This window comes from Panthera tigris, chromosome D3, assembly GCF_018350195.1.
Source record: "Panthera tigris isolate Pti1 chromosome D3, P.tigris_Pti1_mat1.1, whole genome shotgun sequence".
In the NCBI taxonomy this organism is placed as follows: Eukaryota; Metazoa; Chordata; class Mammalia; order Carnivora; family Felidae; genus Panthera; species Panthera tigris.
The window spans coordinates 2,885,552-2,908,269 of record NC_056671.1 but is presented as its reverse complement, the minus strand read 5'-3'; the positions used below and the strand labels follow the sequence as shown (position 1 = coordinate 2,908,269).

The 22,718-nt window shown below is 54.4% G+C and overlaps 2 protein-coding genes and 1 long non-coding RNA gene across 7 annotated transcripts in view; 2 read left to right on the top strand and 1 right to left on the bottom strand.

The window, feature by feature from the left end:
* Positions 1–15,033, top strand: part of GLT1D1 (glycosyltransferase 1 domain containing 1) — a 90,687-nt gene extending 75,654 nt beyond the window's left edge. For 3 of the 5 annotated variants that reach the window (XM_007090037.2, XM_042962327.1, XM_042962329.1), the window contains 2 exons: positions 6,143–6,241; positions 14,710–15,033. In XM_007090037.2, coding sequence (XP_007090099.2) covers positions 6,143–6,241; positions 14,710–14,871 — 261 coding nt within the window. In that variant the 3' untranslated portion in view covers positions 14,872–15,033. Of the gene's footprint in view, positions 1–6,142; positions 6,242–6,470; positions 6,622–14,709 lie in introns of those variants that run through there. The other 2 variants (XM_042962331.1, XM_042962330.1) reach the window with 2 other exon arrangements.
* On the bottom strand, positions 1,711–14,802 carry LOC122232619. Its single transcript, XR_006209978.1, has 2 exons — positions 13,195–14,802; positions 1,711–4,434 (listed from the first exon to the last, which is right to left on the bottom strand). It is a non-coding gene; the product is annotated as an uncharacterized LOC122232619 (long non-coding RNA).
* An 87-nt stretch (positions 15,034–15,120) lies between the features above and the next one.
* Positions 15,121–16,849, top strand: LOC122232616. The gene is made up of 2 exons (XM_042962332.1): positions 15,121–15,589; positions 15,626–16,849. Exons 1-2 carry the CDS (start codon positions 15,426–15,428, stop codon positions 16,482–16,484), a joined length of 1,023 nt encoding a protein of 340 aa, XP_042818266.1. The 5' UTR covers positions 15,121–15,425; the 3' UTR covers positions 16,485–16,849.
* Positions 16,850–22,718: the final 5,869 nt, after the last annotated feature.

Below are 22,718 nucleotides of genomic sequence, written 5' to 3'. Positions count from 1 at the left end.
TGATGTCATGTTCTAGGACGTGCGGGTACCTCCTTCCTTTTCACTGCTAAACGCACCATGGTAGGAACACACCGCGTGTACAGATCCACGCACCGGCTGATGGACGTTTGGGTGGTTTGCACTTTTTGGCCGTTATGAATGCTGCTGCTGTGGACACCTGTGTACAGAAGTATCTGCTTGACCACGTGGTTCCACTTCTCTTGGGTTTACATCCAGGAGTGGAGCTGCTGGCCCTTCGAGGAGGAGCCAGTCTGTCTTCCAAAGTGGCTGCGTCATCTCATATCCCACCATCAGGCCGTGGGGAAGATCCAGGTGCTGCACACCCTCGTCAACGTGTTACTGTCTTGTTGGCGACAGCCGTCCTACGCTGTGTGACGTGGTCGCACGTTGTGCACTTGACCCGTGATTCTCTATAGATGAGTGATATTGAGCATCTTTTTGGGCGTTTGTTGTCCTATTTATATTTTCTTTGAAGAAATCCCTTCTCAAATCTCTTGCCCATGTTTTAAAACAATTTTTTTCAACATTTGTTCCTTTTTGAGAGAGAGAGAGAAAGAGAGACAGAGCAGAGGGAGAGAGGGAGGCACAGAATCTGAAGCAGGCTCCAGGCTCTGAACTGTCAGCACAGAGCCTGATGTGGGGCTTGAACTCATGAACCTCGAGATCATGACCTGAACCTAAATTGGACGCTTAACCAACTGAGCCACTCAGGCGCCCCTCTCTTGCCCATTTTTAAATTGGGTTGTTTCGCTCATTATTGAGTTGTAAGAGTTCTTTATATATTATAGATACGAGTCCCTTACCAGATAGATGCTTTACAAATGTTTTCTCCCATTCTATGGGTTGTCTTTTCATTTTCTTAATGGTTTCCTTTGAAGTTCAAAAACTTAAAATTTTTATCAAGTCCAATGTATCTATGTTTGTTGTTATTACTGTTGCTTGCGTTTTTGGTGTCATATCTAAGATTGCTTGCCTAATCCAAGGTCTCAAAGATTTACTCTTGTATTTTCTCCTAGGAGTTTTATGAGTTTAGCTCTTCCATTGGGTTGATGATTCATTTTGAGTTAATTTTCATGTATGGTCTAAGAAAAGGGTCCAAGTTTATTCTTTTGCTTGTCTATACTATAATTTTTATTCCAAACTTTAATATAATTTAATTTACTTTCTTTCCAGCTCCCTAGTTCCTAAGGGCACCTGTTATTTATTTGGGATTTGGGGGTCTGGAATGCAGTCTTGAGCTCTGGGACATGTAGTTTTGCTGTGTGAATCTTACTGATTCAGGTAGAGAAACCATCAGCAACCTTAATCTTACTTGTAATGATAACTATGCCCAGAAATGAGTCTAAGCTCTTCAGTACCATCACTGAAACCTCCCATCGCCCTTAACGAAGGAGATTTTATTATCATCCCGATTTTACATCAGAGGAAATAGGCGAACAGGTGAGAGAGTGTGACATTGGCTCAAGATCAGACAATTAGTACAGTTGACCCTTGAGCAACATGTTGGGGGGCGGCGCTGACCCCCACACATCACAAATCCACGTATACCTATTGACTGCCCCTGAACTTAACTACTGACAGCCTACTGTTGACTGGAAGCCTTACCAATAACATAAACAGCCAATGAACACACATTTCGTATGCTGTATTCTTACCATAAAGTTAGCTAGAGGAAAGAAAATGTAATTAAGAATCATAAGGAAGAGAAAATATGTTTACAGTCCTGTAGCATATTTATTAAAAAAAAAATCCACACGTAAGTGGGCTCTCATGGTTCAAACCCCTGTTGTTGAAGGGTCAGCTATACGTAAAAGAACCAGGATTCAGACCCGGTCAGAATCGCTTCAGAGCTTTTACTTTAAGAAAATTGTTATTATTTTTTTTTATCTTTAAAAGTTTAAGCCTCAAATTTAAATCCTGTTACGCAGGGTCTTTCTTACCCCCCCTCCACTCCGTATTTACATTCCCTTCTCCCACAGCCACACTCTGGTTCCCAAAAAATGTGATCAGAGAACATACTTTTTATGATTTCAGTCATTTTGAATGTATGGAGTCTGACTCGTTTTGACTTAACATATGGTATGTTCCGGGGGAAAAAAACCATGTGTGCTTGGGAAGAATGTGTCTTCTGTAGTCATTGGAGGCTTGTGCTGAGAATGTCAGGTTAATTTGGTTAGTCCTGTTCAGGTCGTCTGTCTCCTTGATGGTTGTCTGTCTGGTTACTCTATCGGTTATTGAGAGTGGGGTATTGAGATGTCCCATTATTATTATTAAATTGCCATTTCTCCTTTCAATTCTGTCAGTTTTTGCTTCACATGTTGTGGGGCCTTGTCTTTAGGTGTGTGCACATGTATAATTTTTATGTTGTCCTGACGTATCGATCCTTTTATCATTATGAAATGTCCCTCTTTGTCTCCAGTAACAGGTCTTGCCCTAAAGTCCATTTCATCTGGTGTTAATACAGCCAGGGCAGTTCTTACGGTTACTGTTTGCGTGGTATATTTTCTCATCCTTTGACTTTCAAACTTTTGCGTCTTTGAATCCAAAGCATATCTCTTGTAGGCAGTGAATATAGTTGCGTCTTGCTGTTTTTAACTGAGCCTCACAATTTCTTCCTTTTTAGTTCAGTGTTTAGTCCATTCACATTTAATGTAGTGACTGAAATGGTTGGTTTCCATCATTTTTTTATGTGCTTCTGGATTCTGTTTGCTACTCTTTTCTTTAGGAATTTTAGGGAGAGATTTATATGTGAGATTGGCCTGTGGCTTTCTTTCCTGTGCCATCTGTCTCATGCTTCGGTATTATTGTTGCGCTTGTTTCATAACAACTATTTGGAACGTTTCTTTCCTCTCTGTGATCTGGAACAGTTCCTGGAGCCCTAGGATTATGCAGCTTGATGAGTTTGTCGAATTCCCTTGTGACACCGTCTGAGATGATCCTTTTGTTATAGACGGTTTCCTTGATGACTTCTCTGTGTCTTTTATAGAAATTGATCTGTTTTAGCATTTCTACTTCTACCACGTTTAATTCAGTAAGATGCATTTTTCTTGGAAACTACCCATTTCAGTTAGATTTTCAAACTTATTTGCAAAGATTTCTATAGATATCCTCCTATAACTTTAAACTTCTTTGTTTCAGTGGTTACTTCCCCCCTCGGTCTGTCTTATTTTGCTTTCTCCTTTCTTCTGGTGATCAGGGTGCTGGTGACTTCCTTGTTTCATTGGCTTTTTCCCCCCAATGGATCTCCACATCAGTTCCTTTGTTTTTGTTTTCTACTTCATTAATTACACTTCTGTTATTGCCTTTCTCCTACTTCCTTTGTTGTTGTTGTTGTTGTCGTCGTCTTCTTTTCAGGCCTTTTGAGTCCAGCAAGTCTCCTCTACTGTGTAATACCACCTCGTTACCTCCCCTCAATCAGCTGGTCCCGTCACCTAAGCCTCCTGCATCCTGCCATTTGCAGGTTGATAACAAATGTTTATCAAATGAGTGGACAACTCTCAGCGGTGTGCAGCCTTACGTGTAGGGTGGGTGCTCGATGAGCGCTGGCTGGGTTGATATGCCAATGAGTCTGCACAACAGGAGGGGTGATAATAAGCTCATTTTTGCGTGAAACAGGGATATGAACTCTGGCATCCCTCAGGATCGGCGGGTCCTGTGACTCTCTGATCACCGGTTTTACAAATCTACCCTTGTCTCTTTAGCACTACATCTACCTCTGTAGATATCTCCTCTCAATCTCTGTATCTGCCACAGATTCCTCACAAATACTCCGGTGCTCAACCCAAGTCGGGGGATGAATGTACCGCTCGAGTCTGCAAATGCTGTGGGGGCTGCCTGGGACAGAGGAACACGCTACGGGGCTCGCCATGCACCCTGACGTGTGGCTCACCTTCTTTCTGAACTCTGCCCTGACACGAGGCAGTGGGTGAAACAGGACAATCTCAAAGGTCTCATCCGTGCGGAGGATTCGGCAGTTAGTTGACAAATGTCTAGAAACGAAATCACAGTGTGTTGCGTGAGTTTAACGAGCTAGCGACCTGCACTGTATGACAAGCAGAGAGACAAGCCATATGACTCATAGCTTCAGTCACCATAATTATGTTACGACCTCGTAACTGATGTGGTTGATGTGCCAGTCAGCTTATGCCACAAACCACATAATGGTGTTTGCGCAAAATGACATCTGAATTTTTCATGCACTGTGGAGAGGAGAATTTAGTCCCTTCTTCCCAAATGATGCAATCAAGACCCAGGGAGACGTCCAGGACCTCGACAGTATACTTGCTCTGTTGGTGGTTCTTGGATTGAACAATAGGAACTTTCACAAATGCCTCATTGTGGGGTGGGTGGTATGGGGCAGGAGCCTGGTCGGTTTTCCTCCAGCCCTCCAGGCAACTGGGCTGTACTCCCAACGGGGACACCCACTGTGTTCACCTGGAACAAAGATAATAAGACCGGGATCTTAATTCAAGACCAAGGCCTCTTGATCCCCAGCCCGTGCCGTCATCCAGGATGCCAGACCATGCCTGCAATGTGTCAGAACCCAAGGGGCCCAACCAGGAATCCATAAGCACTTGCGACCTAGTGTTGGAACGTGACCATTTCAGGTTACTTTTCCCTGGTGCCATCGAGGTGCCTCGTTCCCGAGTGTGATGACCATTGAAGATCCTGGTCTTGGCCCTACAAAAGGAAAATGGAAAATCTGACTCGGAGACCTTCTGTGTGCTTGAAACGCCAACAAGAGAGACTGACAAAGACGGACCCATCACTGTGTTGGGGACGCAGCCAGGCGGCTGGGGAGGAGCACTTCAGCAGGGGCTCTCGTCCACAAGTCAACCTCTACTGCTTTCCCCAATGGTGGAAGCAAAGTAGCCCCAGAGGAGTGCCGACAGGAAGGGTGTCTCCAGCTCCTGCATTCTCTAGGGCCTGGATCCTGAGCTCAAAGTAGACCTGGAAGGGGTAGGTGATGAAGAGCCAGAAAACAAGGCACGCCCACAGAGACAACAGCGGGTGGTCAAGATGGCCACGGTGAACAACGCAACTGAGAATTCACTCTGCGGATGCTCCTGGGGCATTGGCCCCACAATATTTATTGAGCGTTTACTATGTGTGACGCCGGGCTCTGGTGTTCTGTGGGTGTTGCTGGCGTCCCTGCCTTATGAAGGCTCTGGTGTCACAGACCTTCCCACCGCGGGGCACGAAGCGGCTGTGGTTGGGTAGACTTACGTTTCTGAGAATGGAGTATCACCCCTTCGTGAGCAAACTTTGATTCCACAGAAGTAGATGCCGCAGGCAGAGGCAGCGTGCCCACGACGTGCTTTTGTGGAATGAGAGCCAGATTATCGGTCTGCTGTTGGCGCAAGCCAGTCCTGCCCGTGGGCACCAGGCTGCCAAGGGCGTCCCTCTTACCCGCCGGACGGCACCCCCCGCACGAAAGTCCCAGGTGATAGTAGCCACCGGATACTCACTGTCGGAGGCCGGAATGGACCCGGAAGAACTGGCCTCTCCCGATACCCTTGCAGGTCAAGCTCCCCAAAACTGCAGGAAGAGAACCAGAGAGGTGTTTCCTTGCCGGGTGGGCGAGGCCAAGTCTTCCCGCTGTGCTCGCGGGCACCGCCCGAGGTCTCGATGCCAGCTCCTGCTGGGCTGCAGATGCCATGTGCGGGCCCCATTCCCTGGGGGGTGGAGAAGCTGCTTGGTGAATAATCAGGATGATGAGTCACGCCCCTTCTTTCTCTCGTGTGCGTGCCGAGGAGACGTGCTCAGTCCTCCCATTCTCACTGCTTGTGCTGCGGGCAGATTACCCGCCGGGGGAGTGATGAGGGTAATTAAAGATGTGTACCGCAGGCTGGCACTGCCCAGGCGTCCAGGGAGCGTTTGGAGACAGCGCGTTTCTCTGTGACACTGTGGCAACCATGTCAGACAGAGCCTCACGGTACACAGCTTTCCAGAACTAAAATTCAGCACGTACTTTGACAATGGCGTGCTTCGATTGGCTCATTGCTCTGGCAAGCGGTGTTTCTATGAGCTGCCAGAGGTCCGGTTGCCATAGAAGTTATTCCCCCCACAAACTGGCTCAGGCCGCCGGAGAAGCTCCCGATCGCGACTGCCTACCTGTCTCCTCTCTCTCTCACATCCTCAGGCGATGGATCTGGAAGTTCCCGTGCTGGCCAGGAACATCCCCGGGAACGCGGCAGTGGTGAAGCATGAAGTCACAGGGCTGTTGTTCTCAGACCCTCAGGTAAGGGAGGTGGGGTCCCCGGGATCGGCTCATCAGAATGATTTTCGTTCTGCGGTTCCCATCTTTTCTCCAGCGCCCAGCGCCCCCCTCCCGCCTGCTCCCCCTCGGTGGGAGCCCTGTGTGCAGCGCGTGTCCCCGCCCAGAACAGTCTGATTCTGCCTCCAACAGGTGGCGTGGCCTCGAGCAAGTCAGGTCACCTGTGAGATGCTTGGCTGTCTCGCTTCCAAAGTGGGCACGGCCTTCTATTTCTAGAATACCTGCTGGTTTCCAGAAGGTCGCCATATATCCGATCACCTGTAATGCCTCACAACAATGTACAGGATAAGCGGGGGACTTGCGTCTATGCACGCGCACACACGTGTATTTTGGAAGTAAGACAGGACGGTGCCTCTGAGAGCGGGCACGGCTGGGGCACGCGTATGTGTGTGCCTGGACGTCCGGGAAGCATGTGAAGGGGTTTCCTGTTTGCAAGCTGCTGAGGTTTCCAGGGTACTCGTGTCTGCCTGCACCTGAACCCCCAGGGACCGCGTGCGAGGCATGTGGCCGGGTCTCCAAGCCCTGTTTTGTCCTCTGGACACGTGCAGCTCATTGCACCTCCTGCCGCCTGGAGGTGTGAGGGGGGACACGCAGGGTGAGCGTGTTCACGCCCACGGGAGAGCCCTGGACCTGTCACCACGGAAGGAGAGGCACTATCACTGACAGCGCCTTGTGTCAGGCGGTCGTAAAGGAAGAGTCTCAGGCCCGAGTTCTGTTCTTCAAGTCTTTAAAAATCAGGTTCTACTTCCCCGCGTCTTTATTAAAGCACATGTTCTATTCAGAAATGTACGGATTTGTGCTTAAAAATTACAGTCGATTCACCTGTTTGAGAATGCGGTTCTTCAGACTTCCCTGCGGCAGGTGTTTAATCCGAGGCGGCCCTCCCTTTCCCTGGCTATGACGATGGGTCACCTCTCGTCACGGCTGACTGGCGCGTTGGCTCGCCCGGAGGGCAGGTGCACCAGCCAAGGGGGCGGGGGGCTTACCCTCGGCACCAGGGCCTTCCCTTTCGGCAGCAACACAAGCCACAGCCGTACGAGCCTGTGAAGCCTTTGGAGTGGGCACGTGCTGGTTCTCCAAGCAACGGTTTCTGGGTCTGTCAAAATCAGCAGCAGCCGAGCTTTTCGGCCCGACGGCATCGTCTGCACCCTGGCAACTGCTTTCACTTCCATCTCCCCAAAGGCCACGTCTACTTATTCTATAGCTCAATTTCAGAGCGCTGTAACTTTGCCAGTGAGAGTCCCTCCGGTGGGGGATGCCTTCTAACATCAGCAAGTAACCGCCCCCCTCCCCCCCCCCCCCCCCCCCCCCCCGCCATAGGTCAGGTCACTTCTGCCGGTGACTGGCGTTCCGACTCTCAGACACGGAGCCGCGGCAACTCACAGAGTTAAGTCAAGGACTTCCTTTGATTCCAACACCTCTACGTTGGTTTTTACAAAGGATGTTTTTAAAAAATGATTTGGATTGCCCATGGTGGGGGGGGATGATGGCTGTGTTTTTTAACAGACTTGAAAAAGCGCGCTAGACGCGGCTGTCACGCACGGCGTTGTTTGTCTTCTTTGCGGTTGGGACCAGACTCGCCCAAGCCCAGAGTGGGAGCTTCCTTCCAAAGCAACATGCGTTTTAAACAAACCAGCACCTCTGGTTATAGTCACGTCAACCGAGGGGCTCCAGTGGGACCGGCCGCTGCCTGGCTAGTTCAGCGCTAGCCCTCGGTCCCCGGGGACGGGACGCAGAAATGTGACGAGGCCCCTGGCTCATGGGCTCCATACCCCGCTGGCCCGCCCTTCCACCCTTCAAAGCAGAAGACACGCTTCGCATAGGTTTTGTCTGAAGGGCATCAGTGGTTCTCGGGGGGCATCCGTATCCTCTGGCTCATTTTGTGAACCTTTTATTAAAACTAACACAACAGCAGGGGCAGAGACGTGACCTTTCCCCCGAGAGCGTAGCCCATACTCGGCGACGGTCCCCATCAGGGCCCTCACTCCCTGACCCCTTCCCTGTGCACCCGTGGCCCCGTCTTCACGCTCCGTGACAGCCAGCCTGCCCGTGGCCGGGGGGGGCCAACCGCGTGCTGAGTCCTGAGGGCTCACGTCTTCCCGGCATCGGGTTCGGAGCCAAGCCAGCTCTGTGTGCAGGCCTTCTTCCGGAGCCCCTGGTGGTGCCCATGTCTGGCCCCAGAAGGTAAACGATCAGGGCGGTGGCGGGAGCCACGGTCATACCTGGTCAGCCCGGACAGCAGAAGTGAGGTCGGGGGAGGAGGTCGTGACATATGCGCGTGGCCGGGAGCAGGGAGAGGGAAGAGAAAAGAAGCGGGTGTGAATGGGGCTCTCTCGGGGCCAGGTGGCTGGTGCCCTCATGTGTGGGGCACACGGTGGAGACCACACCCCCCTGGGGGGAGTGAGGGCCAGCCACCCCGGGCCCTCGGCTGGACTCACGGTCGTTGTCGTGTTTGAAGACAGGCTGGAAATCCCACATTGTACTTGGCTTTTACCAATTTGTAAATCTCGATATTTCGGTTTTTAAAGTCATTAAACACAGCACGGGCCTGTCCCAGCATGCAGGGGAAGACTGGCCGTGGAGGCCGCCGGCTTGATGTCTGCTCCGGACGAGGGCGGACCCGTCTCTGCAGGAAGGAGAGATGGACATTCCCAGCGAGGTCGTGTCCCAGGTGGCGCATTCCTAGGCCCGAGGCTGCGTCTTGCCCTCCGGGCCGCAGGGTCTCATGAGCCAGAAAGAGGAGTTTGGGCGGGAAGGACAAGAGTGGCGGGTTCTCCCGTGTCTGTGCGACAAGGTACGTGAATCGGTTCACGCACCAGGTGTGTAAGGCAGAGGACTTTTACTGAGCCTCCTGTGTGGCAGGCGCTGAGCTCAGTCCTGGGGACAAATGCTGGGAGAGAAAGGGTCCAGGCCCCCTGGGGCTCACGGTCTAGGCAGGTGGTGGCAGGATAGGGCAGTGTGTCCCTTTCATGGCCCTCAGCACGAGGGGCACCACCCCTGATGGGAGGCTGGCCCCGTGCTTCACAGGGATGGACTCCTGTCACGCTCACAGGTCCTGCCTGCGGTGGACAAGGCCGGTGTGGAAAGAGGGAGGTTCCCTGCAGGGAAGGGCACTGGGGGTCGGCAGGGCCCCGCGCGCGGAAGCTGGGGTGCGTGAGGGCGTGCGTCGCGGGAGAGCTGGAGGCAGTGCAGTGCGCCGCAGGGAACAGCATGAACGAACGAGAACTCACGAGTAGTGTGCCTGGGACTCAGGAACGTGGAGGGCACAGATCTGGTGGGGTCCCCGCGGTCTCCGTGTCCTGGTGTTAGGCTGTGATTGTTTACATGGTACATTTTTTATAGGAAAGTTGACAGCATAAAAATTAAGAAGTGGCCACAATTGGCCATTTGGAGACAGCCTCCTCTTTCTCCAGGACACGTGCGCACATGGCCCACCCCTTCCCGCGTGGACGGGCCATTCTGTCGCATCTTGGTTTGGTGACACGTCATGAGCTGCTGTTGTGTCCACAGCCATGGGACGGAGTCTCGCTCCCGTGGATGTAGAGACAGGGCGCCTTTTCTCCCCGGGGCGCCGCACAGCAGAGGTCGGGCGTGAGTCCAGCACAGCAGGTGGGGGGCGGGGCATGCTGACCCGATGCCTGGGTTCCTTGCCAAGTACTTCCTCCTGCTTTGTTGGGGCCGTTCCCGGAGCTGGTGGTCCCGGAAAGCGTGGCCTTCAGCTACCGCCCCCGGGGAGGCACGGCTGGTGGCTGAGGTTCGAGGGAAGGAGAGCGTGACTGCCCCGAATGAGGCTGTGTGCGGACATCCGTGTGGACGAGGGCAGTGGCTGTCACCCTCCCCTATGGGTTTGTGGGCCGAGGCGGCCACGCCCAGGCTCAGCAGGACAGCGCTGATCAGGAGGCTTTGCGGGGGCCGGAGGCGGCCTTGGCCGGGCTCTGCCCTGACCCCCGGGCCTGCCTCCCACAGCCCGCCGCGGCCAGCCTTGTATCTCGTGTCCCCTAAGTGCGGCCGGGCTACCTTCATGGCCGCTTTCCTTACGCATTTCTTGAGGGCTTTGCTCTTTCTGGCTCACTCTGTGAGGCTCCTGACCCTGCTGTGGTCACCGTGCATCCCCCAGAACCGTCCCCCGGCCACCTCTCCTCCCAACGCCTTCTCTCGCATTCTGGTTCTTTGCTTCCGGAGACTGGAGGCTGAACGGTCTGAGTGTAATTCCCGCTTCGGCCACTTTGCCTCTTACTGTGTGACCCTGGGCACAGTTCCTGGACCTCTCTGTGCTCCTGCCTCCCTGTCTGTGCGAGGAGCCGTGAGAACAGCGCAGAGTCCCCGTCCCTTTCTGCAATTCCGAAATCCAGAAAAGCGCTTGGAAAACAATCTAATTTTCCGTGAGCTTCGTGCCAAAACCGACTTGGCAGCGAAGTCGTATCTGAGCCGACGCGAAGTTATTTGTGGCTTTGTTTATCCTGCTTAGGGTGACCGTTTGGACGTTCTGATTCGGAAATTGTGGTTTGTCGCGTACGGGGCGCCGTCTGAAGCCACCGCAGGGCGCGCGGAAACGGAAAAGGGCACAAACGCCATCGTTAAATCCCCCAAATCCCGGATTCTGATCATGAGCCGCTGCCCGGCAGAGAGCACGTGACAGATGCCGGCTGCCGTTTGCTGCTGATCTGTGGCCGGTCCCAGCCCCGCTGGAGGCTCTGGGCCGGACTCCAGCCGTCCTCGCGGAGACGAGAGCGGGAGCAGGCTTGCACCTCCCCGAGGCTCTCTCCTTGACTTGCTCGGGAGCCGGAGAGGAGGAGGAGGGGATTAGCTTTCCCACCACGTGGATCACATGCGCTGCCCTTTCCCCGCCTGTCCCACGCAGCCCAGGGGGTCAGAACACGCGCCCAGGCCTCCGGCACGCTGTCCCTCGTCCCGGGGCATGGCTGGCTTCGGGGGCCTCGTCTGTGGGGTGAGGGGTTGGGCACGAGCCAGGTGCCGTCCTACAAAATGGCCTGAGCGAGGGGGTTGTTTAATAGCCCGAAGCTCGGCTTTTATATGGTCGGGTCTAGCTTCTCTTGGAGGAATAAGGATACATGGCTCAGAGAAGGTGGTGGGAGGGTAGAACTCTTGAGAACCATCTAGTTAAGAACGAGCTGCGGCATTCCGGCTGCAAGGGCGTTGCTTTCCAGGGAGGCTTCCCCCCTGCCCTGTGGCGTTAGGGGGACGTTGTTGTGACAAGGGTCCCAACAGGGCTTTAAATGTGAGTTCTGTAAAACTGCCCCCGCTCGCCATGCCCTGGACCTCCCCGGGTGCCACCGGGAGAGAAGGCGGGTCAGACGGACTCAGTGGCGAGTTTCCCACCAGCCACGGAAGACTCCTCGGGGAGGAAGGGGACTCAGAAAATGGCAAACTGCTCGCTGAATCGTTGGGAAAACGAAACCACGCTCTTTCGCGTTGAGTTTTGTTTTTAACTTAAAAACGTGTGACCTGAGCCCTGGTTTGCACACCTGTGGCCCTGGGGTGGCTCGGGTCCACACCTGCGTCTCATTTACTTTGCCATGTGCTCCACGTTTTGCATTGCTTGTCGGTATTTATCGCGAAGAGCTTTTATGTAAACTTCCGGAATCTAGGCCTCTCTTGAGGAGCATGGAGAATGTGACCTCCAGTCCAGGCCTGTATTTTCTGTGGCTCGGGTGGGCGCTCGGGTTTCCAACGCTGGCCTAGAACCCTGTCTGGATCTGGATCTGTCTTTGAGCTCTCTACGGTGGGATGTGGGATGTGGGATGCCCATACCTGGCTTCTGTTTTTTTCTTTTCTCTTTTCTTTTCTTTTCTTTTTTCTTTTTTTTCCTTTCCTTTCCTTTTCTTTTTTTTTCTTTTCTCTTCTCTTCTCTTGTCTTCTCTTCTCTTCTCCTTTCTTTTCTTTCTTAAAGATCATTTATTTTTGAGAGAGAGAGTGGGGAGAGGGGTAGTGCAGAGAGAGAGGGAGAGAGAAAATCCCCATCAGCAAAGAGAGAATCCGCTGACAATGCAGAGCCCGATGCGGGGCTTGACCTCACGAGCCGCGAGATCATGACCTAAGCTGAAACCAAGAGCCGGGCGCTTAACCGACTGAGCCCCCCAGGCCCCCACATTTCTGTTTCCTCTTAACTGTCTCAGCATATGTCCCCTTCACACCTTTTAACTTATTCTGAACGGCCGTCAAGAGGAGACCATTACTCTGCATGAAGCCCCTGATGAACGTCCCCGCCCCCAGTATTTGCCCCATGGGGGGAGAGTCAGCTAGCTGATCAGTTTTCTGGCAAGTTCTACGGCCAACAGCTCTGCAGAATCCAGGGCGCTCTGGCCGGACCGCTGATGCCTTGGGACCTGTGCTGGTTTCCAAGGAGCTCTGCTGAAACTCTCACCGCCTCGCTGCCCGGCGTGTTTGGTGAGGCACGCCTCCGCCCCGGTCCTGGCGGGCATCTCTGTCCACGTGCTGTCATCCTCAGGCAGGTCAGCTCGGGTTTCTCCAAGCGGTGACCTCGGGGCCCGAATGAGAGCAGGAGATGCCCGGGGGCTTTGCGTGGAGGTCAGACACGTCACCCGTGACACATCCCCGCCGGTCAAGCAGGGATTCAAGAGCTGGGGACCCACCCCCACCTCGTATTCGGGAGGAGTGGCTGAGTCGTACTACAGAGCAGTGTGTATGTGGGGACGGGGGTTGTGGCCACGCCCTCGTGTGCAGTCGGCCCCGGCAGGTGCCCTGCCATCTGTCCACCAGCGTTCTTCAGGGTCCATGGGTGTGCCCTCCTCGTGTGGCCTTGGCGGTCATGCAGAAGCTGGTTTAGTCCAGAGGAAAATAGTCCCAGAGCCCCTGGGAGGGAGTCTGACCACCCACCAGTCAGGTTCCCCTTTTCTCTTCCCTGATACTTCTCTCCCTTTACCTCCGCCACTCACCCAGGGTTTTGTTATGTGATGGCCACGGTGTTTCTGATTCCCCACCTGAGCCTCTCGTGCTAATTTATTTAAGTCTGCGTTCTGTTTGGTCTTCTGTGCTGAGAGGAGACAGTGCACTTTGTCACATTCCATCCGTACAAGCTCCATCATTCAGGATTTTGCTGTCAAACGGTCACACATTCTGTAGAAATCATAAAGTCCGTGCATTAGATAAATCCAAGATATGACCAGAGTCGTAAAATAATATGCCAAAGCCATAAGCCTCTCGAATAATTTTTATAAGAATGTTGTTCTACTATAAGGTGAGAATAAATATGTTACATTTTTATTATAAAAGAACACCCATTTACTAAAAACTATATACATAACACATAAAAATATAATTCCACTCTATCGTAAATATCGCTGTTTATATTGCTAGCTATAAAGGGCATTCAACGTTTAATTAACAATAATTTTGAGAGTATGTGGACATTCCTTTCAAACAGCAAAGCATCGTATGTTAATCCGAGTCCTGGCTGTCTTCTTGGCGTTTGCACAGGCTTCCCGGAGTCCTGGAGACAGTGATGGCCAAGCGTGTGCCGGGCTGTGCCCGGGGCCCTCTGTACTGACTCGTTCAATCCCATAAGCATGTCACGAAGCAGATGCTGTCATTGTCCCTCAGTTACAGATGAGGAAACACAGGCACAGAGAGGTTAGGAAGCGTCCCCATCTGGAGGTGGGGTGTGAGGGTAAACGCAGGCCTCCTGGCTCACAAACTTGGCTCTTGGCTGAAATGCAGTATTAACACGTATGCGTGTGACCCTCCTCTCTCTGAATACTGTTGAACAACCGAACAGTAATCATTCTGATTCTTTCCAGTTTTGATGGGCTCTGATATTCGAAACCCGTCAGCAGGGCCGCACTTGCGTTAGTGACGACTGTCTGAGGCTGTCAATAGATAACGTCAATAGATAGTGCAATTAGTTAACAGAGGAAAAGCCCAGAAAACCGAGGACGTTCGGTCTCCTCTCCCTCCTTCGCTCGGGGAGTCTGGGGCAGGGTTGGGCTGACTGACCCTGAAGAGAGGGTAAGTGTGAGACTCAGAGAGTTAACTGGCTTGGCCAAAGGCACACAGCTCACTTAGGTCCTGCAGAAGCATTTGAGCCCAGCTCTGACTCTGCAGCCTGGCACTCTCCCCCCACGGCAGAGCATCTGAAGACAGGCTCTGTGCCCGGGAGAGAGAAAGGAAGGCCCAGCACAGTGGGAAACCGATGGGGCAGGGGTAGCATCGGACAGCGTGTGGGGCTCAGATCCTGGAGCAGGACCCAGGTCACCTCTCAGCCGACACTCATGAGCGAGGGACCAGAGAGCGGACCTAAGAGTCGTTGCAGAGGAAGGAAACAGCAGCTTCGGCAATCCGGGGAAGAGGGGGGGGAGGCATGGTTGGTGGCTCCGCGAGCTTTCCCCGGATGGTCACCCAGCACGTGTGTGTGTTTGCTTACGCCTGTCTCTCTCCCACCCGTCCCTCGGCAGGAGTTTGTGCAGCTGGCCAAGAGACTGGTCAGCGACCCTGCACTAGAGAGAGGGATCGTGGCCAACGGAAGGGAGTACGTGAGAGCGTGTCACTCGTGGCAGGCGGAGAGATGCACCTATCAGAACCTCATCAGGACCCTCGAGGGAAGCATCCAGGACTAGGGGCGCTCGCCTGGTGCCCTCACGCGCCCGCCTGTGGCCGCCGCCAGACGCGCAGCCCCGGGCAGACGCCCAGAGACAGAGCTCTGGGCCACCGGGTCCATCCCAGGACAAGTCACACCGGTTTTATCGGAATCCTAGATAAACAACATCAGTTATAAGGCAGAACCGCATCCGGACGTCTGTGCTTCCAGATAACATCCCGGATGTGTTTACAGATCGGTCCTGATGGAGACGCGGCAGCTCCTGGGCTCATGGGGGTGGGGGGGGGATGGGGGAGACCACGCTAGCTGCCGTGGGACCCCAGGTACCACAGGGCCTCATTTGCAAACCACCCAGTGCAGACGCTTCCCTGTGGGTCTTCTGATGACTTAGGACCCATCGTTGTTCAAAAAGCAAAAGCAAAATCGCACGTCCGCACAGAGGGGTCCTGGCAGGTACGTGCACGGGGCCCCCAGCTCGGGGAGGTTTGCTCCTTGGGACACCAGACACAGGGCTGTGGGTGAGTCTCCCGGCAGCATGGCTCGCTCAGCAGTACCATAGCTGAGAGGCAGGGCATGCGCCCTGGGAAAGCGGGCAGTCCACACTGCAGGCTCCTCCTGGGAAAGCGGCTGGGAAAGCGGGCAGTCCACACTGCAGGCTCCTCCTGGGAAAGCGGGCAGTCCACACTGCAGGCTCCTCCTGGGAAAGCGGCTGGGAAAGCGGGCAGTCCACACTGCAGGCTCCTTCCTGGGAAAGCGGGCAGTCCACACTGCAGGCTCCCCCTGGGAAAGCGGCTGGGAAAGCAGGCAGTCCACACTGCAGGCTCCTCCTGGGAAAGCAGCTGGGAAAGCAGGCAGTCCACACTGCAGGCTCCCCCTGGGAAAGCGGGCAGTCCACACTGCAGGCTCCTCCTGGGAAAGCGGGCAGTCCACACTGCAGGCTCCTCCTGGGAAAGCGGGCAGTCCACACTGCAGGCTCCTCCTGGGAAAGCGGGCAGTCCACACTGCAGGCTCCTCCTGGGAAAGCGGGAGCAAGGGGATGGGGTACACAGTGCTCACAGCCTGGAAGACACTCCAGCGACCCCCAGATGGAGCCTGGGTCGTTGCGGTCAGCGTCAGGGACCCAGGGGTGGGGGCCCAGCGGGTCACAAGCTTCCAGCCCGTGGCAGGACCGGCCGTCTGGTGACGTTACCCCACACCCCACCTTGGAGACCCGGTGTAGCGAGTTTAGCCAAGTGGAGCCGTCACTGGTGTGATGTCCCTGCCGCAGCAGCACGGCGTCCCCAGAAGCGGTGCCTACTCTCCTTTGGAGGCCACACCGGCCCCTGGTGGGTCTTGAGTCCCTGCGTTCCCGGGGACGTGCTGTGGCGGCAAAGGGAGTGGAGAGTCCACCGCGTGGTGAGAGGAAGAAAGCAGTGGGGACTTGAGAAGGTAGAGCAGCCTCGGGAGCCCACGGCACGTGGTGCTTCGTTGGTCGGTCTAGACGCCGGCAGACCTGGGGGCGAGCAGTCACCTCGACTGGGGCTCCATCCAGGACGCAAGGACACGTTCAGGTTCTGGACGCTCCCTGTCCACCTCGCTCAGAGCCGAGCCAGGAAGGCAGCCGCTCCTCACGGCTGGGGTTTGCACTCGTGACCCTGCCGGGGCCCAGGTTCCTTGGGGGCACAGCAAGGAGGGGACTCGAGGGAGAAGCCGAGCCCGAGGCGGCTCCCTCTGAATCTGGAACTGGCAGTGCCCCTTAGAGAGAGCCGCGTGACGGCTCAGGGGCCACCCAGCGGTGCTGCTGGTTAGAAAACTCTGGTTGTTCGGAAGCTTGAACCCATTCCCTGTTGGAATGCTGCAGTAGATGCTTGATCACGCCGTACCTGAACGCCATCGGTTTGCGTCCCTAGATAAACATGCTCCCAAGCTGGACGCACTTTGGGGATGGGCGTGTTTCTGAACGAATAAAGTGCGCCACCGTCAGCCCAGGGAGACGGCTGCCGTGTGTTCACGTTGTGCGCGGCGCTCTGCGAGAAAGCGCTGCCCGCCCCCCCCCCCCCGCCGCCTCCAGCCCCCACCCAAGAGGTGCCAACGCTCCAGAACCTCATCAAGAGGGGTTTCAAACACCATCGCTGTTTTAATGCCGAAGCGCAGACGAGAAACGGTGCTTTTCCACAAACATGGCAGATGATTCTACTTTCATACGCAGTTAACTTTACGCTTAAGCATTTTGTGCATCGTTTTCAAATTTGCTGACGTACAGGCTTGAGGGACGCCAGGAGTGAATCTCCAGATAGAGCTGAGACACGACAGCCTTCACACACGGAGGGAAGCTGCATTTTAAGGAGGCACCGTGCGAGGGAGCCAAGGGGCGCTGCCTCCTCGCGGCCTCTGCTCCCGCGGCAGCTGGCGCTGCTGGCTTCCCGTCGAACACCCCCCTTGCCCTTCCACCCTGTTCTGGAAGAGCTCGCTGCCTCGGGGCCCTGCTGATCTGAAAGCTTCCTCGCAGGTGTTCAAGGCTTACAGACGCAGACCACGTGGGCTCTCCGGGGGCGGCTCCTGGTAGCGGGACTTGCCTGGCGTTGACCCCGAGCTTTCCGCCATGTGGGGAGGGCAGCCCTTACGCGTCTTCCCGATGAAGGACGCAGTCCGTGTCTTGCTCCCACCCCCTGGTTCCTCTTGTCTTGCCTCTCCCCACGCCCCACCCTCACTTCTCCTTCCCGACCCAAAGTCCTGGGAGGGTCAGGGGGCTCATCTGGAAAGACCTCCCCCCCAGGCAAGCCGCCCTCAAGGGAGAGGCCACTTTTTTTTTCAGTTTGCTTATTTGAGAGAGGGAGAGAGAGAGAGCACAAATTGGGGAGGGACAGAGGGAGAGGGAGACAGAGAATCCCAAGCAGGCTCCACACTGACAGTGCGGAACCGTGAGATCCTGACGGGAGCAGAAGTCAGACGCTTCACTGACGGAGCCACCCAGGCGCCCCAGGGACAGGCCACTTGTCGAAGCAGTGGTTCAGAGCCTTGGCTTTTAAAACTCCTGGCGCCCGGGCCGCATGGCAGACCAGTGCCATCGGCTCTCGGGCGTGTAGGCTCCCAGGCCCGCAGCTTCTCAACCATCCAGGCTGCCGCCGAGAGGGACCCTGCCGTCTTCGATGCTCCAGCTGAATAGGGACCAGAAGTTCGCTGAAAACGAACTTCTAGGAAGGGGTTGGATCGCGACCTTGTATTGAGAACTGAATCCAGAATTAAGCACATGGGTTACATTTGCCTCATGTTTAAGATGATTTGTTTACACAGGTAGAATTGAAACTCCAAGGGCAGGGCCGAGATGCACGTCCCCCAGAGTAAAAGGCAAGCACGACAAAAGCCCCAGGACCTGGCCCGTGTTCCCAGCACCTCTCCTTCCTCTGACTGTTCTGTCTCCAGGTGCAGCGGCCACGAGATACCCTGGCTGCAGACTCTGCCGTTGCTTCGGGCATCCCACTTTGTTTTTTTTTTTAATTTTTTTTTTTTTTTAATGTTGATTTACTTTTGAGACAGAGAGAGACAGAGGATGAACGGGGGAGGGTCAGAGAGAGAGAGGGAGACACAGAATCCGAAACAGGCTCCAGGCTCCGAGCTGTCAGCATAGAGCCCGACGCGGGGCTCGAACTCACGGACTGTGAGATCATGACCTGAGCCGAAGTCGGACGCTTAACCGACTGAGCCACCCAGGCGCCCCTTGGGCATTCCACTTTGTACTACTCGCTGGGTACTTTTTAATGCCAAGAGAAGTGTTTCTTTCCCACGAGGTTTTAATTTACCCACCCAGACACAGCTCACCTTTTCTCCCCAAGATCTCATTTGCATACAAGCTCGCAGCTAGTGCAGAGTATCGATTAGTGCCTCACACCCCGCAGCTCCTAAATTAAAGGCTCTGAGTCAAAGAACACGGGTTTTCACCTGAATCTCCTAAGAGGTTCACCCGTCTTGGGTGAAACACCACCCTGGAAGACACAATAAAATGGTTAAATGGGAATATGTAATTCCAGCCACTCTAAACCTTCTCGTGATTGCCCTGGACGCATAGGCAGGTCACCATTCACGTTGGAAGGTCTTGGGAAATTGAAATCTTTTCTGAAGGGATCCGTGAGTCACAGTTTGGCCCAAAGGAAGAGTTTACGTCAAAAAGAAGATACAGCGAACGACCTTCTCGCCTAGGGTTTAGGCTCTACAAACAGCATTTAGAGGAAAAGTCTTGTGTGGTCATGTTACCAGCATGAACAGCCCCGGAGTGCAGCACCCTGTGCGTTCAGTCCCGGTCCAGGCAGGTTGTAGAACCCACCGTGTGAGGTTAGGGAAAGCCGACCTCTGAATGTCTGGTCATCAGAGGGTTCCAGATCTTAGATGGAGAACTGAATCTCTCACAGGAAGCGGGGAAGCCTCCCCATTTCCCGCTGGGGGTGATTTCATCCTGTTTCTTTTGTTTATTTATTTTGAGAGAGAGAGAGAGTATGAGCAGGGGAGGGGCAGAGAGAGAGGGGGGAGAGAGCGAATCCCAAGCAGGTTCTGCACTGTGAGCACAGAGCCCAACTCGGGGCTCCAACTCACATCGTTGAGATCATGACTTGAGCCAAAATCAGGAGTTGGACACTCAACCGACGTGCCACCCCGGCGCCCCTCCGTTTTCCTGTTGGCCGTGTAGAGAAGTATTTATGGGAACAGCGAGCCAGGCCCCGTGCTGGGGCCCAGGCGCGGATGTGGGGATGTCGTGGGGTCAAGCCACAGGCAGGACTTGGGGTCAGAGTCAGAGAGGACACACCCTACAGACCAGTGAGGCCCCAACCGTCTGTCAGAATGGAAACTGTGGCCGAGCAGTTTCTCGGAGAATCTCAGACTCCAAGGCAACTTCTGGTAGAAACGATTGCAAATAAGGTGCAGTGGGGCGGGGGGCGGGGGGGGGGGTGGGGGGCGGGGGGGGGGCGTTAGATAAAAGGAATGACTTCATCTTCGTGGCCACGATCTATTTGAATGAGATTATCTTACAATCCACTTCTTTCAGACTCGTAAATAGCGTTAAAAATCCAGGCTGGGAGAAACGTCTTTCCAAAAATGTACACAATTCAGCTAAATCACAAAGGCTTTGTTCCTGGGAAGGGGAAATGAGCGCAGTGAGGCCTTTCTCAGCAGAGGCCCTGAGCTCACTGCGCAACGTCCCAAAGCCTCCGCCCTTAGAAGGCTCGTGCTCCGCTTAAAACGGATTTTCTTCTTTAGCTTCTAATGTAGAAATACGCTCAGCATTTTCCCAGATCAGAAAGGTCAGCAAGCAGACGTCTGCAAGAAGCCGGAGGCCAAAGGGCCCGGGCGTTCTACGCAGTGAGCTTTCTGACGTGGGTTTTCCGTGCCCGGTTCTCGCATTTTCGAAACGCCCAGAAAAACGGCTTATGGGGTCTCAAGGGCTGCTGACTTCCGTCCTCGAAGGCTTCCTCCCCTCTTTGCGCCTCTGGCCCGTGTTCCCAGATCTCTAGACGCGTTTAGAGGCTGGGCGGGCACAGAAACACCTGTGACTGCAAAGGACCTGTGTTTGTGACGTAAACAGTCTTGTGACCCCGTTTGTGTCACTGAGGGTGAACGTGAATGCCCACCTGCCGGCAACGGTGACCGTCCCCCGAGCTCCTGGAACAGCGCAGGTTGGGAGGTGCCCCCCGACTTGCACCTTCTGGAAAGGACTTACCGCACAGGACCCTGTCCCCACACGACTCGTCTGGACTCACGGACACCCCACTTGCCAGACACAGGTCCTGCCAAGGCCCAGCTGGTCTCACCAGGGGTCAGCCCAGTGGCTTTTCCCTGCCGACCAGTCGAACGACACGCCCGCTCGTCAACCTGTGTTCAGGCTCTTTCCCTCCCTGGGTCTCCCCGGAGCCACTTCCGAGCCCCATCCTTCCCAGCCTTGGGGGCCTCCTCCCGTAAGAGAGAAGCCCACGTGCCCAAACCCACGAGACGCCCGCTGCTCTCACGGGCAGGGTCCTCCCTATCGTGAGAACTCTCAGGCGTCCTTTCCGATGAAATGCCTCTTTGCTCAGCGGGGTTCACTTCCCATTCAGTAGTCTCTTCTCCGCAGTAAGTCTGTGCTCACGACAGCCCCGGGACCTCGTTCTGGCTCTCTCTCCTCCTTCCCCTGCCTGTCTCTCCCTGTCGCTCTCTGATGGGACGCGGGACTGTCTCCATATCCCATGTAGCCGTCGTCAGCTGCACACCGAGGAATCTCATTTGCATGGCGGTCAGACAAGGGTTCAGCCCAGGTCAAAGGCAGCACCAAGTTGGCGCACTTGAAGGAACTTTACTAAACCACCCTTATCTCCCGTGAGTTTCCCTCTGTATTTACCTTCCTTCCCACACTTTGCTGCCCTACGAGCTCGAAACCCTTCTCCACAAATGTATTGCCCCTTGTTAAAATGGGTTTCATCCAAGTCTGCGGGTCTGGCCACCACTTTGGGGGGATTCGGTTCATTTCTGTGAGCCTCCCTTCCCCATATGCACAAAGAATAAACTTTTTTCTCCAGTTCATGGGACTTGGTTTGCAGGCCCCCGGGTACAGAACCTACAAGGGGGTTTCCTCCCCTCAGCTTTCACATCAGCACGTATACTTTGAACGAGGTACCTAGTTACAAGAAGTGTTATTTTTTTTTTTTTTTGGTGATATGGAAATGGAATTCTGATCCATAGGACTTAAATACAATAAGACTTGATTGTTTCTAGAGTGTTTCTTAAGTAGTTTGGGAACAACTATTCTTTGAAGAGCCTCATAAGCTGACATTCTGCCTTCACGCAAATTTTTTTCTATTTTTTTTTTTGACGGAAGAATAACATGCCAGCATATTAATGGATACGTGTGTATATCTGTGCATGCACACACACGTGTGTAATTCTTCGTGCAGATAAGACCGTTCTGAGCTTATTACGTTTGTGGAAGGAGATGGGCTCACATCCATGCCAGATTCGAGAAGAAACAGTCACATCCTTGGCCTTCGGTTTCTGAGGGGGCTTTTGAATTTCCTGACAGAGAAAACAAGTCTTGGAAAACGAAGCTGTTCGAATCGCAGAGCAGGAGTGTTTGAGAGAGGAAGGTTTTCGTGTTCGAAATGCAAGGCCCAGGCAAGTGTCAGAAGCAAACTCCTGAAGGAGCCGACACCTGCTTTCATGATCCGATTAGAAAGAAAAGGGTGGGGGGTCAGGTGATCGGGCGGGGTGGGGTGGGGTGGGGGGCAGAAAGCCGGGAGCTGAGCCTGAAGCCTGGGTGCCGGAGCCCTGCCTCCCTCCCCCACCCCGCCTGGGGCATGCACTAAGTTCGGGGACCCTCCCCTCGTGGAGCCCGGGCAGGGTGCGGGCCCCAGAGCCGCAGCCTGGTCCCCGGTGACATCGGAGCAGAAAGACGTGACCGTATATAGCACCTGTTCTAAAGTACGCACATTAGAACATTTGAGGTAGGGTAAAACCAACATTTAAAAGACGGATTTTTAGGGGCGTCTGACTCTTGGTTTCGGTTCAGGTCACGACCTCACGGTTGTGAGATCGAGCCCCGTGTCGGGGCTGACGGCACAGAGCCTGCTTGGGATTCTCTATGCCTCCATCTCTCTCTGCCCCTCCCCTGCTCGTGTGCTCCCTCTCAAAATAAATAAATATACTTCAAAAAAAAGATTTTAACTCCCAGTCCCCAACAGGGCCACAGGGAGCACCAGGGCCCTCAGGAAGCAGCAGGAAGGGGGCAGATGTGGGCAGCAGCCTTTATGGAGGCCTCCACAGGGACGAATGGGCTCGTCAGGGGGAGCACGATTAGGGCTGGCCCGTGTGAGTGGCTTTCATGGGCTCTAGGACCTGGGGACTGTCCCCAGTTGTCCGGCACGAGGC

Excerpts from the sequence above, each read along its gene's own strand:
- LOC122232616 (XM_042962332.1), top strand. The coding sequence starts at position 15,426 with ATGCGCCCTGGGAAAGCGGGCAGTCCACACTGCAGGCTCCTCCTGGGA. Across the intron at positions 15,590-15,625 it reads GCGGGCAGTCCACACTGCAG|GCTCCCCCTGGGAAAGCGGC; the intron begins GCTCCTTCCTGG and ends TCCACACTGCAG.